Below are 17,962 nucleotides of genomic sequence, written 5' to 3'. Positions count from 1 at the left end.
TCATGAACAAAAATAAGAAAAATCCAAGGGTAAAACAAGATCGTAATTCAGAACACAATCCTACTTACCTCTGCTTCTCTTTTTTTTCTTTATGTCTTTCAATATCCCTTCCTCTATCTTTCCCTTCTCTTGGCTTTTCTTCAACCCGTTCTTTTGCTTTATGTTTTTCTTTATGTTTTTTCCCCAAGGCAGTTTCTTCCTGTATAGGAGGAGGTGGGCTAGGAGTACGAGGTCCTTTCTTTTTACTCTGGTTGCTTTTAGAACTCCTAATGGTATCAAAAAAGTTATCAGTTTATCTTTAAAAGGTAAGTGACTATTTTAATTTAGTATACCTAAATGGCTCACCTTTCCAAATCTAAATGAGATTTTTTATAAGTTAAATTTCTTTAACAATATTAATAAAACCTAAGAAAGCATCATGTATGAAAAAAATTTAACTGCCCTATTTTTAACAGGCCCTTCTTGTTCGACTCTTCATGACCCCATTTGGAGTTTTCTTGGCAAAGATACTGGAAGGGTTTGCCATTTCCTCTTCCAGCTCATTTTACAAATGAGGAAAGTGAGACAAAGAGGTTGAAGTGACTCGCCCAAGGTCACAAAGAAAAGTATCTGAGGCCATATTTGAACTCGGGTCTTCCTGACTCCAGGCCCAATATTCTTATCTACTTCACCACCTACCTGCCTTTTAATATGCTTATCTATATCTTGAAAAGTATGGTAGGCCAATAAGAAAAGAGGAATTATGCTAGATATGTTAACTATTTCCCTACCATAAAAACTAAGGAACAATTCAGGATGCAGGATCACAGAATAACTGACAGACACCTGTGATATTTGTCTAGCCCACTGAAAAACTAGGAGTGAAATCACCCATTCAAGTTAACCACATCCTTAACAAGGATTATGTTGATGCAACCCAGTATTTATCTGTTCATTCTTTAACTAAAACAGAAGAGGTCAATTGATTCCTATGTGGTCACCTGACTAATATAGCACCGTATTGTTCACAGTTTAGTTAATGTCGTCAACTTCCTAGCAAATTTCAATTTAAAATCTTCTTTAATAGCTCACAGAGAAACTTCACATATTTCTTTTAATCCCTTACTTACACTTATTACCAAACCCTATCATTCCCTGTTTCTCAATGCTTGAGTTTTGATAACTCCATAGTTCAAAAAGACATATTAACCTAAGAAAATTTGAAGAGACAGGAAGCTCAGTGATAAAGGCTTTAGTATTTGCCTTTGTTTTTCAATCAAGCACTTCTCTTCTAAATCTCCCAAATTCATTCTCTCCTATGCTACTCCTAAGTTTTTCTTGTATGAAATACTTGAAATAGTATAAAACTTCACCTCCTTTTTCCTTTCAAGTTCCTCATTTAAAAGTTTTTAAGAGTTGGTCAATCAATCAAGCCATTATTAAGTACCTACTATGTGCCAAGCACCTTATATTGGTTTTAATGATCATCAAAATCTTAATGAACCCTTACCTAGGGTTCACTATCTACAGATTAGATCATTTGGTCCTATCTCCACTTCTACATCTTTATGGATCAATCCATTACTTATAATACCACCACACAAGAGGAATTCAAAAGTGCTAGTACTGTTAGCAACTATGTGATAAAAAGATTTGCTCACAGGATCATAAAGTTGGAAGAGACCTTTGAAGCCATCTAGTACAACCTCCTAATTTTAAAGATGAGTAAACAAAGTCCCAGGGAAGTTAAATGTCTTGTCCAGAGTAATCCAGGGAGTTTGATAGGAGAGGTTTAATCTTTAGCCCTGTCTTCCCTCCTCTTCTTACCAGAAATAATAGTTCACTGTATGAGCACACTAGAAAAAATGTTATACCCAGAGGTATGTTGCATTTCACTCTATGTTTCTAAGTATATTCTAAGTTTTCCATACAGTCTGAACCATAAATTGCTATGCTGCCACTAGTCCATTAATACTAGAATCTTTGCCCCCTACTAAATAAATGCTACTTCCACTAGAAAGATAATAATGCTTACATCAAAGATCACGCATACCATTTTCAAGACAGAATCACAAGGGTTGGAGGTCCATTCTCTATAGTTTAATTACTACTAAAACAGAATTTCCTTCTTCCTAGCCTAATTCCACCTCCAAAGATGGATGTTGTTGACAAATGTCTACATATTACAGATTTGGGAGATTTTATTGTGCTAACTGAAGAAATCCAAGAACTAATTCACAATCTGTAGAATCAGGAAGACTTTTAAACCAACTTTATGCCAACTAATTACTCTGTGGAGACAAGAAGTCCAGTCAAAAAGGCTTTAGTATTGGCTTACTTTTTTCATTCTTAAAGCTCTTTTCTAAACCTCTCAAATTCATTCTCTCCTAGACTACTCCTGAACTCAAAGTATTCAATGGCATTATATTATATATTATATAGCAAATATTATATAGTATTATAAGCAAATAACAAACATGTGTAAAAGGCCTCTACAGTGTACAGCACACGGAGCTAGACAACATGGGAGAAACAAAGTTTAGAAAAGACACAGTTTTTAACCTGAAAGAACACACAGTTTCCTAAGGGATAAGACACCAAAATCATAGCATATGGCTATAATACACATTACACAGAAAGTGCAATGTGAAGTCTAAAGGGGAAGGTCATTATCCAAGGGGCAAGTGCTCAGGAATGACTTCCAGATTCAAAAGACTAAAAACTTAGGCTAGAATATAGGTAGCAAATATAAAATGGATGAAAGACCATTGAAGTACAATGAATATCAAAGATGGTATCAAGAATCAATTACACTTGACTTCCTCTCAGTGTCCCAGACAACTCTTTAAGAGAAAGAGATGAAGGATTTGTTATGGGCTTACTCTGTTCCAGGCACAGTGCTAATTGCTGAGGGTACAAATAAAAGCAAGCAAGACAATTCCTGTCCTCAAGGAACTTACATTCTGATGGTGGAACACAAGGTAAAGGGGGAAGGGGGGCAGAAGAGAGAGTATTCACGTAAGATTCTGATGTGGGGATAACTGGAAAGTGGAGGCCCTGGCTAGATAAGGTAAAAGCTCATCTGTTGGGGGAACTAAAAATGGAGTCCAAGTTTTAGCAGAGTGGAAATGGCTAGAGATTAAGGATGTGAAGTATAAGACTATAGTCTACAGAAAAAGTATACTTCTGCACTAGTTGAGGGAGTCTCACTAGGACCCACCTACACCGATAAATCACAGGTCCAGTCAAAACAAGCCAACATAATACACACACATTTATATTTGCATACACACACACACACACACACATATATATTTACATACACATGAAAATATATAAAAACAGTTAAATGCTAATTGCATTAGAATAACAAGCTAGGATTTGAATGAAATATTGTCAAAGGAATTGCTGCCTTCTACTGATGTGGTTTAGTGAAAAGTTCAATGGAAGTCACAGTTATCATAGGAAAATAACAAATTTTCATTTGTTATTGTGTAACATTTTTTTTCAATTTTTCTTATAAAATTGTATATGCACCACAAAAGAAAGTTAGTCTTATTACTTCCAAGACTAAATGATCTTCTATGATGTCTCTATTTTGATCAAAAATTATATCACTTACCTTAATCACAAGATTCTGACTAACTTCTAGTTAATTACCAAAAATCATACCACTCAATAATAGGCATTTGCTGATTATTTTACTCATTTGGCACTTTGATTATGCTGTCTTATCTTGCTATTAATAATCATTTCATGTACTAAATATAAAACAGTTACACATCTTTAAAAAATATTACCCAGTTTGTTATTAGAAGTCTAGGTTCTAAGTGACACTGAGCTGGTTTGAAAACCAAAACCATCTTTAAAAAGGATAAAAATCTGGTACCAATGAGGCCAGGCTATTCAGAAGAAGATGCTGCAGGCTTACAGCAAGTAAAAAAAAGAAGCTAAAAAATATTTGATCACTGATAACAATCTTGTGATACACAGCTAGAGATGTTAAAAGGTGCCTGTTTAAATTCCACTGTTTGCTTCCACTAAGTCTATCTGTACAGTCACATCTTATACACGAAACTAGGAAACAACGGTAACACTCAAACAAGATAATAAACATGAAAGAGTTTTTGGAAAGCATAAAGCAAAATTTAAACAAACTACAGAAACAGTTCATTTATCTAGGCCAATTTTCAGGAAGCTATAGTAACAGACCTAGATTCGAAAAGGAGAAAAAAAGTTTTGAGCCCAAGAAAAATATCTATCGCAACACCTAGGGTTGCTCAGACAGCAACCTGTTTTGTTTCTTAATAAAATTAATCAAATCAAAACTTAATCAAATTTGTTAAACTGGTAATCTTATGATACTGCTACTCAAAATAGATATTTCTAATTTTATACGTTTAGAGGGAGATCTAATTTCCTATAGCCACAGTTCTGTCATTAAGTCTAGCTAGCTAGACAAGAGATAAGAAACAGGCGAACTGCTGAAAACAGACCAACTGACAAATGAAAATACGACAGTATGTGAGGAAAGAGAAAATTCATCTGCTGGACAGGCACAGTAGTTTAGGATCATATGTTATAGGGGGGATATAGCAATAGGACTTTAGGGTACTACTATACTATCACAACAATTGGTTTAGATGAATCAGGAAGAAAATGTTAAATTATGTTTTGTATTGCAGAAAAATCTCACATTTTAGAAAAAAATCGTACAAAACATTACTTGTAATTTTAAAATGTTTTGGCAAAGTTTTAGTTTTCTGGGTAATTCACCACAACTCATGCAGAGACAGTTGGGCAAAGTGAAAATCACACTGGACTTGGAAACAGAAGACAAGGGTCCAAGTCAAGGTTCTAATACTTCTATGCCTCAGTCTCCTCATATGAAAAATGGGAATAATACAATTTGTACCACCTACCTCACAGGGCTGCGTGAGGAAGAGGATTTGTAAACTTTAATGGGATATAGAAATAAAAAATATTATTATTGGTTCCCTAAGGAAGTCTGATAAAATGAGGGACTGCTGTATTAACATAGAGTAACAGTGAGATATAAACTAAAAATGAAGGAAAAGGGAAACATCACCAGGGGGTATAAATAAACTTCAAAAAGAAGGTAGGTCATAAAGCCATAGTTTCAAAAAAGAAGAAAGGAGGTTGAGATTCCAAGCAGCATAAATTAACAAGCACAACAAAAGTGAAATATTCCATCCCTGCTCTCAAAGAGCTAACATTCTATCAGGGAACACTGTACATATTCAAGTACATGTAAAAATGATACAGATTAACTTGGGAGGAGGACCTAAAAATGAGAGGGGGCGGGGAGAAGAGGAGAATCCTGGAAGGCTTTTAATAGAAGGTAGCACGGGAGCGGAGTCTTCAAGGAAACCAGCGATTCTCATAAATCAATCAAACAACAAATAGTTATTAAAATCTTATGTGCCAGCCACTGTGCTATGAATTGGGGATACAAGTACAAAAATAAAACTACTTGTAATGAGCTTACATACATGCAATGAGAAGACAAGTATATATATATATATATACTGAATAAAATACAGTACACATAAAATATAGCATGTAGTTAATAAATACATTGCAGAACATACTAACTTCCAATATTATATAATACCTACTACATAACACATATATAATACAGCATGTGTGGGCATGTATACATGCACACATTAGTTAAACACAAGGCAGTTTGAGAGGGTAACTGCTAACAGGGTTATCAGAAAAGGCTTCATGTAGAAGATGGGGTTTGAGCTTCATCTTACATGAAGAGAGGGATTCTAAGGAAAAGATATATTCCAAGAATGAAGGACAGTCAAAGCAAAGGCATGAAGACAGTAGATGGAATGTCACGAGTGAAGAACAGAGAGAAAATGCTCATCAGGAAACGTTAATAGACACTGGAGAATTTTTGCAAGAGGACAAATTAATCCAGCCATATGATTAACAAAATCTGGATTAAGCATTTGCTAATGACAAAAAAAGGACTGTATTCAGATGTCATACAAATAAAATAAATGAAATGAAATGAAATAAAATAAAACACAAAAAAAATTTAGCTATAAAATATGTGGGGTGAAAAACGATGACAAGTGTCCCTAAGGTCACTTTTAAATCACTATACCTTGCTTCCTAAATTATACTCTTCCAGTATGATATTTACCACTGATTTGTATGTTTCCATTTCCTAGTTGAAGGAACTGAATGAATGAAAGCATTATGCCAAGCCCTGGGGATATGAAAACAAAAGGAAGACTATCCCTGCCCTCAAACATCTTACATTCTAGGAGAAGGAGTTAACACCTATAAGGGTGGAAAAAACCAGAAGGGTATGTTAGTTTGGAAAGAGTGACTATACAATCACAGAGGAGTCATTCAACTTGAAAACCCCTTTCTTAAAGCAATGGCAATATTGATTAGATTACTGTTCCCAAAACAAAGGTGGAAATCAGGGTTGGAATGAGAGAATACACAGCTGGCAGCAAGACAGACGGCCTGGGCAGCTGGTCTGATGGCATTTGAGTTTGGGATCTGGGGCTGATGAGATAAAATGGGCTGTTTCTGTTTTCATAACAGGACATTGCCAGAGTGGTGATTCCAGAACTGAGGGGATCAAGTCACCTAGAGTATATACTCTCGTGTGTGCCTGTGATCCAGGCCTCTGAAGGAAGGGGCTGGCCAGTTGGAGTTCCTCTCCCTTTCACATCTCATTTGCCACCATTATCATCATCTTCTCTAATCCTTACCGTGGCATAACAATTATTAGTTTACAAAACACTTTTACATCATTTGTCTGATTAGATGTTCATTTTACTAGTGGGAAGTGTTCAGAAAAGTTAAGCACCCTTCCAAACAGCACAAAGCTAGTAAAATGAGTCAGGATAAAAGCCCAGACAGATATTCTGAATCCAAAGTCAGTGCTCTTTTGACTATGCCCACAATGCTCCATAAAAGATATGAACAAGTAGAAGTATGATATAAAAATACAAAACAAAATTGTCCAGATGAAAAAACCTGGGCTAGTTATCCAAGGACCTAAAAACAAATTCTTATGACATATTAGATAACTTTCTTTTTTAGCTAAAAATTGTCATGAAAAACTATGCCTCTTATTCTAATGCATGTTTACCTACTGACCTCTGCTGGTCCAAGAGAGGAGAAGACACTGCAGGTATCTTCTTATCTTTCTTGCTAGCTGAAGAGGATGACTTTGGACTTGATTTTCGCTTTGGAGATTTACTAGACTTTCTTAGAGAAGGAGATGGAGACAATTTTGATCTAACCACCTCTGGAGAAATCTTTTTAAAAAGAAAAAAATTCAGTAAGTTTTACTAATGGATTATGCTAGGACATTAAAACTTTTTTAGACCATAAAAAAATTAGCTTCCAACATAAAAATAATGCCTTTTAAACCTAAGGATATCTGCTTACTTAAAAAGCCTTTTACATTTAAATCTTTTTTTCCTATAAAATGACTCAACACAACGGAACAAAGTATAATAAAATTTCAATTAAATCAGATAAATGGTTTTTCTATATATGCTTGACATTTTACAAAGACAAGAAGGCAAATGGATGAGCTACAATTTTTAAAAAGAATACTTCCTAAGATTGATATATATTCAAGCCACTCTTGAATATCATCTAGACCATAAAAGTCTACAAAATGAACCTAGAGATGGCACTGAAATGCTTTACAAGTGCACATTTTCAAAATGCACATATAAAGCATAATCAATTACTATGTTTTATGCTTATTAAAGTAGGAAAATAATATTTTAAAATAATTTCAATTAATAAAATTGAAACAAAAAAAATTTCTATACAACCCGGAGATAAGAATACTTAATCAAAACGGAAGAGTCCACTAACCCCTCTATTTCCCAAACATACCAATTAATCTAGGATGAACTGTGGTAATAAAAGAACTAAAGTCTAGGATGATAAAAAAAAAAAGAATCTAGGAATTTCTTCTGTATGGCAAAATCATTTTCAGCTTTAAATTAAATTTGTAAAAGCCCTGTTACCAGATAATACATTTGTTGTGGTTGCGAAACTGGGATAATGAACTCACCTCTTTTTTAATGACTATTTCTTCTCTCTTCTCCAAGTTTTCTTGTTCTAGCTTCATTAGCTCCCTCTGAATCTTTTGGCGCTTCATTTCCAGTGACAATTCATGGACATAATCATAATTAATGTCTCCATTGTCAGAATCTTTAAGATAAAAGCCAGCACTGAGAAACTTTATAACAACTGAAACATCAGAGCTACACTAAAAATAATTAAACAATAGATTTTGTCAAATTAAAAGATTATTCTGTTATTGGCAAGATGGTTTCTAAGGGCCCTTCTGGCTCTCAATCTACGATTCTATGATCTTTTGTTTCTGTATTGCTTACATTTCCCAAAGTACTCCTTCCCCCCTTTCCTTTACAGAAACCAAACCCTTACAAAGAATTTTTTTTTAAAAAAAGGAGGAAAAATAGTTCAGAAAAACTACCCAAAATATTTTCTTTAAAAAGGCATCTTATGCAATGTTCCACACTCATAGTCCCCCATACATCTGCAAAGAAGCATTTCTCTCCACCACTCCTACCACCCCAAACTCATCACTGGGAAATCTCATGATCTTGCAAATAGAAAGATTCAATTAACCATGGTGCTCACAATGGTTCTAAGTACTCTCTGCCCCTCTGATTGGAAGGGGAGAGCCATAAACTTCTCTATTTAAAAAGTGGGGAGAGGACAGACATCTTAGACATCTCATTTCCCACCCAAACGCAGATGAATTCATTTTGAACTTCTTTGGCTTTGTCATCATGGCCTCATGCCTGGCAGCCTCCTCTCCTCTTCCCCACCTTCCTCCTTTTCAACTTTCTTGTGTTGTATCCCCAGCACTTAGCACTGGGCCTGACATATAGCAGGTGCTTAAATGTTTATTGACTACTGATATTTATACTTCTTTGGGGTAAGATCTGATTTATTATAATTTGGAAATTATAATTTCACACAGTTCATTTCTCTTTCCACTGATATTGTTATTGGAACTGATTTTCCTGTGTCTGTTCACCTGTTCATAAGTTTTTACGTCTCCCAAAGCTCCTCCAGACTGATACTCAATTCATTTATTTTAATAGTATAGTTCATTATATTCATGTACCACAATTTGTTTAGGCATTCCCCAATGGATAGGCAGCTAGCTACTTTTTCTTCTAGTTCTTTGCTATACCAATATTTTTGAGGTACATGAGCGCTTTACCTTTGACATTGACCTCCCTGGGGAAATACACAGTGGATTCTCTGGGTTAAAAGGTATGAATATTTTAGTCATTTTCTTTGCATTAATTCCAAACTGCTTTCTAGAATGATTAGACCAATTTATAGCTCCATCAAGAATGCACACATCTTTCCACATACTCTCCAACCTTATTTCTTATTCCCCTACCTTTGCCAATTTGGTGGGTATGAAGTGAAACCTTAGGGTTGTTTTGTCTTGCATTTATCTTATTATTAGTGATTTGGATCATTCTTTCATCTGGTTTTTAGTAATTTGTAATCTTCTTTTGAGAACTGTTCATCTCCTTTGAAGACTTCTCTACTGGGGTTTTGGTTTTAAGTATGTCTTATCTTATTTCAATTACATTGATTTTGTTTATACAAAAGCTTTTCAACTTCATCTAACTGAAGTCATTTTGCAACCTTTTATCACCAACTATTTCCTTTGTTGGGTTAATAATTCATTCCCTAACTTTTCCAATATGAGATGCTATGGGATGCTATGGGATTTGATTCGTGTGTTTATTAATACTGATACAAATTTACTGTCTATAATTGAAGCATAATGTAATTCTCTTGGTTATTCTCATTGATACTCTGAATTTTAATTTTTTTTTGGTTTCTATGATGCCATTATTTCAACTCCTGGTTTTTTTTAATTTCGCCTGATGAATAGTAAATTTTGTTCCAACCTCTCATTCTGAGTATGTCTTTGCTTTTTAGATGTGTTTCTAGCAAAGAACAGATTGTGAGTTTTTACATTTTTATCCATTCTGCCATTCCTTTGATTTTACAGGACTGCTATAGTTCATTCACATATAAAGTTATCAGAGTTAGGTTTGTGTTTTTCTCCATTTGTTTATTTAGCACATTTTTCAGTTTTTTTCTCTCATTTCTCTTATAAGTGAATACTTTGTCCCTGCTATTAGTTCTGTTTAAAATATTTTGATGCAACTCTATGCCCAGAATCTCTCTTCCTCCTACTCTATTAGCTCCCCTTGTTACCACTGGTCTACCTTTACCCTAATTTTAGAGTTTGACCTTATTTTTCTTTTTTTAATCTATTCAGTTACATATTTATTCTTCTCTTTTTCCCTTCTGTTTCCCTACTCAAAAATCTTCCCTCTTCTCCTACTGTTTTGTTTGCTAGTTTTCTTTTTACTGCACCTTCTAAGAAGTTTTTGTCTGCTTTGTTGTCTTCCCCAATTTCCTTCCTATTTTATTCTTTTTTTTTTCTTATTTTATTCCGAGATTTTAATCTCCGATTCATGGCCTATATCTGTATTTCATAGTGGGATTTCTGTGATTCTGTGATTCAGTGATGGGGCTAGAATTAATGTTGGCTAAAAACTGTACTATATGGTAGAAATTAATATATCCTAAAATGTACATTCCACTTATGCCCCTTTCACTCCCTCTATTTTCCTTCCTATTGGCCATGATGAGACTAGGTCTCCCCCTTCTCCCTCTTCTGGTTGCCTATAGCCTATAGGAGCTCACACAATTCTAAACAAGGATTTTGTCCACAGAGGCAAAAAAGTGATATCCCAATGTAACAACTTCTCCCTAGATTAAACCTATAACGAAGTCCTCAACTTCCATCACAGGTACACACCTTTTCCCTCATGAGAGTGCTCTTCAGTGGCACCCCCGCCCTGTTGTTAAATTTAAACTCTGCCCCTTCAGTCCCCAAGCCTCAATCCCTTCCTTCTGCTGCCTCTCCCACTGCTAGAAGCTCCCTCCTCCCCTCCAACCCTACCCCACCTCCGCCCACTCTTTCCAAGAGACTACAGGAATTATCTTTTTGCTCTTCATTCATGGACTTGGTAGGGGTGCACTGCACCCATTCCCCACTGTCTCCCATTTCCCCTCTCTCCACTTATTCATCCTAAGCCACTTTGCAATTCTGTTGCACAAAATACACTGGTTCCCTTATAGTGTGATCATGAGGCATTTGTCCACATTCCTGTAGCTCTGCTGCTTCACCTTTACTTCTGAAAAGGCCTGGATTACATACACTTCTGACTTGTCATAGCTGCTAACCATGGACAAGTCAGAAAACATCTTTAAGTGTACTCATCTAGCAAAATGGGGTTAATGATACCATAGTACCTATAAAACAGGGATATTTTGAGAACTCAGTGAGATGATAGATATACATCATTTGCAAATCCTAAGAGGTTACATAAAAAAAAAAAGGAAACTATTCTTACCTGACACTGTGAGAAAGGGGATGTACTGCTGGCTACTCCGATAAAAGCTACCACTCCAGTATAACATTTACTTATTCGACAAATACTAATTGCCGGCAAGTACAATGCCTCTACTGAAATTCTGCTACTCCAGTGTCTCATTATGACTTATGGAAGTAATCCTGGGTCATAAAATCACAAATTTAGAGATGGAAAGTACCTTAGGGTCCTTCTGACTGAACCCTAATTTATAGATAGAAAAACTGAGGTAGAGAGGTTAAGTGATGTCCCTCAGGTTTTAAGTGCCAGAGGCAGGATGTGAATTATCTTCTGACTTCCTATCTAGCACTCTCTTCAGTACCTTATAGTGTAGGAGCCTTTGAAATGACTCCCAATAAGTATTCAAATAAAATAAGGTACAAAGAGCTTCAGCCATTATTACGGTACTTAATAAATACATCTAGTAGATGCTCAAGTTATCTTAAATAAACTCAATAAATGAATTCAAATTATTAAATAGAAGATAATTAACCAGAACATTAAATTTCCTGAGTATTCTAGCTAATTAAGGTTTACTGGACTTCACTGTTATTCATCCTCTAACATATTAACTGGATCAGTTACTTTAGCCTAAACCAGAGACACTCACTTTACAATATAAATCTAGCTGTGCTGTGACAATTACAAATATTATAAACAGGTAGTCAATTTTTAAATGAATAAAATTAAATTTCAGTTGAAAATTCTAGTTAATGTGGATTTTACAACACTTCATCTGCTTGCATAATAGGTAATAAATAACAAATACTATAGTTGCAAGACTCCTAAAGGTACTGAAACTTGCTGTGAGAAATGATACAATGGCCATAAACCAAACGAAGGTGAGAACCAACTAAAATCTGCAAAGAAGGCTAATTTCTACCTAACAGAACTACAGAGCAGAGGGGCTATCGTGAAAAGGTTTGGGGGTTGCCTAGAGCTCCCAGAATAAATCAGAAAAGGCTGACTGAAAACATCTGAGCAGCTGGCCTTCTCTGACCTACTTCAAGTCAATATTTCCTGCTATAGGAAATCAACCACAATGATACACAAAAGCCTTACAAAAGCTAAAAGACAACAGATGAAAAGGCTTCTAAAGGTCACAGCAAGTCCACAATGTAAATAATCAAGAGCTGACTAAGCAAAAAAGCAAATTTTTTTTTTCTTTGACATCTTTTTAAACTTACCATCTCTGTTAGTTTCCCATTCTACATTTTCTTCTTCACTTTCTGGAGTTCTCTCCTTGGTGATTTTGATGTCTTCCTTCTCCCTATGTCTTCCCCTTGAAGACTCTTTCTAAAATTGCACATGCATAAACAAATTATAAAGTCTTTTTTTTTATATGTATGGCTTTATTAAGAGAAATTTTTGGATTTATATCTATTTATAATTATGTCAGTAAGTCAATCTAAGAAACAGTTACCCATTTACACAAAGCAGTAAGTTCTAGACATTTCATTCCACTGTTCTACTAGTAAAGAACAAGGGGTATATGGATGTATATGGATTTTCTTCTATCAATTTACAGAGCTGGTTCAAGGAAAAAAAGCAAAGCACACAAACTCTGTGACCTCCAATGTGTGACATCTACTGGGAAAAGTCATTTTAATGTTTACATAATATACTGGAATGATCTGGGATTGAGCATAATTTCATAACTATTCTCTACTATACAGTACTCTTAAACATTTAATAACTTTATTTCAGATTAAGAATATCCTAACATTTTTTTCTAGTGAAATAATACTCTTGAAAAATGATTTTTTATCTCCTAGTTACATTTAAAAACAAAATTTTACAATTATTTTAATAAGAATCAACATATATAAATTGTTTTTACAACATTAAAAGGTAAATAAATTAATATTTAAAGTTAAGACTAATAGGACATCTTCACTTGAAGAATTTCATTTTAACCCAGGTACAATCTTAGACTATAAAACAAAATCCTATAATAAAAAATAAGCTATTTTAAAACTCAAATTAAACATCCAGTATATAAGGCTGATAAATATTATCTGAAAAGCCTCCAAGCACTACAGGAAATTACAAACCAATCCGTCTTAATAAAGCTTATAATCTTCATCCCCACATCTATACCTTTTCATTAAGATGCTAAATCTTAGATGACAGTGACAATCTCTTCTCTGAAGAGATTTTTATTTTTAAACAACGATTCAGCTTACAATCTGAATATTAAATACATTACCCCAATTGAGAAATGGTCCAAGGATATGAACAGGCAGTTTTCAGAGGAAGAAATTAAAGATATCTATAGGCATATGAAAAAATGCTCTAAATCACTATTGGTTAGAGAAATGCAAATCAAAACAACTCTTAGGTAACACATATCTCCTGTCAGATTGGCTAACATGACAAAACAGGAAAATGATAAATGCTGGAGAGGATGTGGGAAAATTGGAACATTAATACATTGTTGGTGGAGTTGTGAACAGATCCAGCCATTTTGAAGAGCAATTTGGAACTATACCCAAAGGGCTATAAAAATGTGCATACCCTTTGATCCAGCAATACCACTCCTAGGACTATATCCCAAAGACATCACACAAGTGGGAAAGGGACCTATATGTATAAAAATATTTACATCTGCTCTTTTTGTGGTGGCAAAGAATTGGAAATCAAGGGGATGCCCATCAATTGAGAAATGGCTGAACAAGTTGTGGTATATGAATGTAATGGAATACTATTATGCTACAAGAAATGGGGAAGATACAGACTTCATAATAACCTGGAAAAACCTACATGATCTGATACTAAGTGAGAAGAGCAGAACCAGGAGAACATTATACACAACCACAGATATATTGATTCTGTGATGACTAACTTTGATAGACTTGCTTCTCCTCAGCAATACAAGGCTCAAAGACAGCTCCAAAGGACTCATGATGGAAAAAGCTAGCTACATCCAGAGAAAGAACTATGGAATCTGAATGCAAATTGAGGCAAACTATTTGCTTTTTCCTCTTTTTTTTTTGGTTTTGTTTCTTCTCTCTCATGATTCATTCCATTGGTCATAAATCTTCTTTGCAACTTGACTACTGTGTAAATAAGTTTAATGCGAAGGTTTATGTAGAATCTATATCGGACTGCATGCCATCTTGGGCGGGAGGGGGAAGGGGAGGGAAGGGAAGTGAAGAAAATTTGAAACTCAAGAACATGTAAAACTAAATGTTGTAAACTAAAAATAAAAAATCTAATTTAAAAAAATTAAAAAGAAAAAAATCTTGAAACAAGTAAAAAAAAAAAGAAATACATGTAATACATATGGAAATTGGCAAATAAGGACACGTAATAATAAGCTGTAACTGCTTCTTTACTACAAATATAAGACATAGTATCATAAATCTAGAACAGGGAGGAACCTCAGCTATCCAACCCCTTTATTTTATACACAAGAAAAAACTGAGGTAAAAGGGATGTTAAGTGGCATACAGGAAGAATTCTTCAGACTGGGGATTTGAATGCAATAGTATTATGTAACTAAAAGATTAATATATACTGTCACACATGAGGTCCACAGGATTAAACTAAGAGAAGTGGCAAAATGTGAAGTGCAGAGAGGGAATCCCTTGGTTGCTAGGGCAAAAGAAAGGAAATGAAATCCAAGATGATTAACCATAGTAATTAAAAGCTTTAGACAGGCTGATTCCAGGGCCAAAAACTAAAAGCAGCCCAAGAAGGAAAGAACAAATCAGAGCCAGGTTCCATTTATTTGCATCAACAATAGCTGTCAAAACCAGTTATGAAGAACATTTTACAGATGTTTTAATAGCAATTATGATTCCCTATTAATGTGATGGAAGACAACACACAGATAACATTTAATTTTTTAAAGTTAATTAGTATTCAAAATAAAGGTAAATTATATTTTCTTTTTATTTTAAGTAAAGGCCAGGGTAACATGACTTCGTAATTTTCTCTTATCATTTTAGCCCCCTACAAATGTCCACGAATTTTTCTCTAAAACCACAAACCCCACCCTTTAAGCTATTTCAGAGGTAGGCTAGGTCTCCCGTTCCAAAAATATTGCCAGGAAGAGAAATGCCAAACAAATAAATATGGTGGCTATAATCCCATCTTTGAGTAAAGGCAACTTGTGAGTAAGCCCTGAATGTACAGCTAAATGAAACTGGGGCAAAAGAAACAAGCTCTGGATAAAGAAATTATCTCCAGAGATTTAAAAACTGGCAGCAAGTCCCTAATATTTAGAACAAACTTTATTTCTCAGGTTTTTGTTTTTTTAAAACAACAATGATGAACTAAATAACTGCCCTGTATTTCAAATATTTTTACTGGTACATTAAAATGCTACTTGAACATGTTATTCCTGAAGATTCCTTGATAGGAAACGCTTGAGTCGAGAACCTAAAATTCTACCAGAACAGAACATATCACTGAAAGGTGGTAAGAGCATATAACAGTAGGGGAAAGAACAATCAATGGATTATTATTTCTCCTGAACATCGAAAGAATGACTAAAAAGGCACATAATAATCAAATGCCTATGATATTCCATGCACTGCGCTAACCACTGGAGAGACAAACACAAAAAGGCTGTGGCTGCCCTCAAGCAGCTTATATTTTAAGAGGTAAAGACAATATGTATACAGGAAATATGAGAAAACAACACTTAGAGGGGAGTGGTGGCCAACGAGGGGTATTTTGGTCAGGGAAATCACAAGGATGATAAATGAAGTCACAGTACACACTGGTGAATTCTCAACAATCAGAAGTCCAGAACTGGATTGTCATTTAAGAGGTTATGACTAGGGAAGAGCAACATGGCATGAAGATGGACAAAGAGTGCACATGAAAGAGTAAACATGGTTTTGGCATAAAGGACAAAAATGCCCGCTTAGAACAAAAGAGAAGTACTGTGCCACAAAAAACCCTTGTTTCATTTTGTTCAAGCTCCAAAAAACTTATAGTATAAAAAAATTAAAACATTTTATTGGGTGCTTCCAACAGGGCTGAAAAAAACCCTCTGTATCTAGAGGTGGACCCCAAAAGCTTAAGAGGCAGGCATTGATTTTCAAGGAAAAAACAAGACAAAAAAAAGAGGAAATAAAAAAGGCGGCACGTAATTACACAGAGGAATGAACCCCAATTCCAGGTCTAGCTTTGAGAATCCTCTAGAAAAGCTCAAACAAGGGGACGGGCACATTTGGCGAGGACAGTTACCGGGGCAGCACAAGCAAAATCATAGTGTCCATTAGTTCTGTCAATCCAATTCTTTTTCCCCTCTTCTATTCACAAGGAACAAATCCTAAACCAAGCCTCGACAAGTATATCAGCAATTGAAAAGGAGAAAAGGAAGGGGAGGGGATAAGCATTCATGCAGTGCCTACTCTGTGCCAACTATCCCCTCATTCGACCTTCAGAGCAATCCTAGGAGGTAGGTACTGTTATTATTACCATTTTACAATAGATGAAACTGAGGCAAATGCAGGCTAGGTGACTCGTCAAGGGTCACACAGCTAACAAGTATCTGAGGTCACATCTGACCCTAGGCCCAGAGCTCTATCCACTGTACCACACAGACACTTAGTGAGCAAAAGTAACCAAGTATGTTTCCTGCTAATATCATGCTGGTAAATTAATGAGCATGAATGGTTAGTAAGAAGTGTGTTTCTATACCCTGAGGGTAAAGCTTCACCAAAAAATGAGGCTTACCACACACAACACACTGCATGGCAACTTAGCTCACAGGATAGGTCTAGTTCTCATTTTAAGAATTTTATTAACAAGTAGGCTATATACAAAAATGACATGATTTTCAACTTTCTTCTTTTTTTAATCTCAAAAAAGTCTATAAACAACTGTGTAAGACTTAAGAGTTCTGAACAATGCAATATCTAGCCATGACTCTAAAGCAGTAACGAAGCAACAAGCTATTCACCCTCCAGACAGAGGTGACAAACTCAAAGATGCAGAATGAGATACACACTTATGGACACGGCCAATTCAGGACTGTGTTTATCTGGCCTATGTTTTTTTCTTTTTAAACAAATGTTTTGTTTTCCAATGGTGATGAGGTGGAGGGGTGGGAGGGAGAAAATACTCATTAATGGGAAAAGTAAAACAAAAGTAACATAAAAAGAAAAAAAAAGGCTATAATAAAGACTAATAGGTAAATCTATTATATAATCTTGCCATGCTGATACAAAAATGCTATCATTTTCATATACTTCTGGACATGCCATCATAGATATAGCCAAAAGGCTCAGCTAACATTGCCATTCAGAGATTCTAATTTCAGAGACCCATGTTCATGAAAAGAGTTTTTAAATAGTGTTTTTCTATGTGTTCCCAATACACAGGAAACCTAGCAAGCTTTAAGAATCAGTTCGGTTATTCTGTAAATTTCCTTTTCTGCAAAAGATGCCCTTGAACAAACTACTCAAAATTTAATGTGATCCTTTAAGAAACTGAAATTT

The 17,962-nt window shown here is 35.1% G+C and overlaps 1 protein-coding gene across 7 annotated transcripts in view; it reads right to left on the bottom strand.

Moving 5' to 3' along the window:
- Window positions 1-17,962, bottom strand: part of ZC3H13 (zinc finger CCCH-type containing 13) — an 87,853-nt gene that overhangs the window by 54,633 nt on the left and 15,258 nt on the right. For all 7 annotated transcript variants that reach the window (XM_036755832.1, XM_036755836.1, XM_036755837.1 and 4 more), the window contains exons 5-8: window positions 12,692-12,800; window positions 8,072-8,211; window positions 7,135-7,295; window positions 69-266 (exon numbers count right to left, since the gene is read on the bottom strand). In XM_036755832.1, the coding sequence (XP_036611727.1) occupies window positions 69-266; window positions 7,135-7,295; window positions 8,072-8,211; window positions 12,692-12,800 (608 nt within the window). The remainder of the gene's footprint in view (window positions 1-68; window positions 267-7,134; window positions 7,296-8,071; window positions 8,212-12,691; window positions 12,801-17,962) is intronic.

This window comes from Trichosurus vulpecula, chromosome 4 (genome assembly GCF_011100635.1).
Source record: "Trichosurus vulpecula isolate mTriVul1 chromosome 4, mTriVul1.pri, whole genome shotgun sequence".
NCBI lineage: Eukaryota > Metazoa > Chordata > Mammalia > Diprotodontia > Phalangeridae > Trichosurus > Trichosurus vulpecula.
The sequence above is the reverse complement of the archived record's forward strand: the minus strand, read 5'-3'. Positions and strand labels throughout refer to the sequence as shown.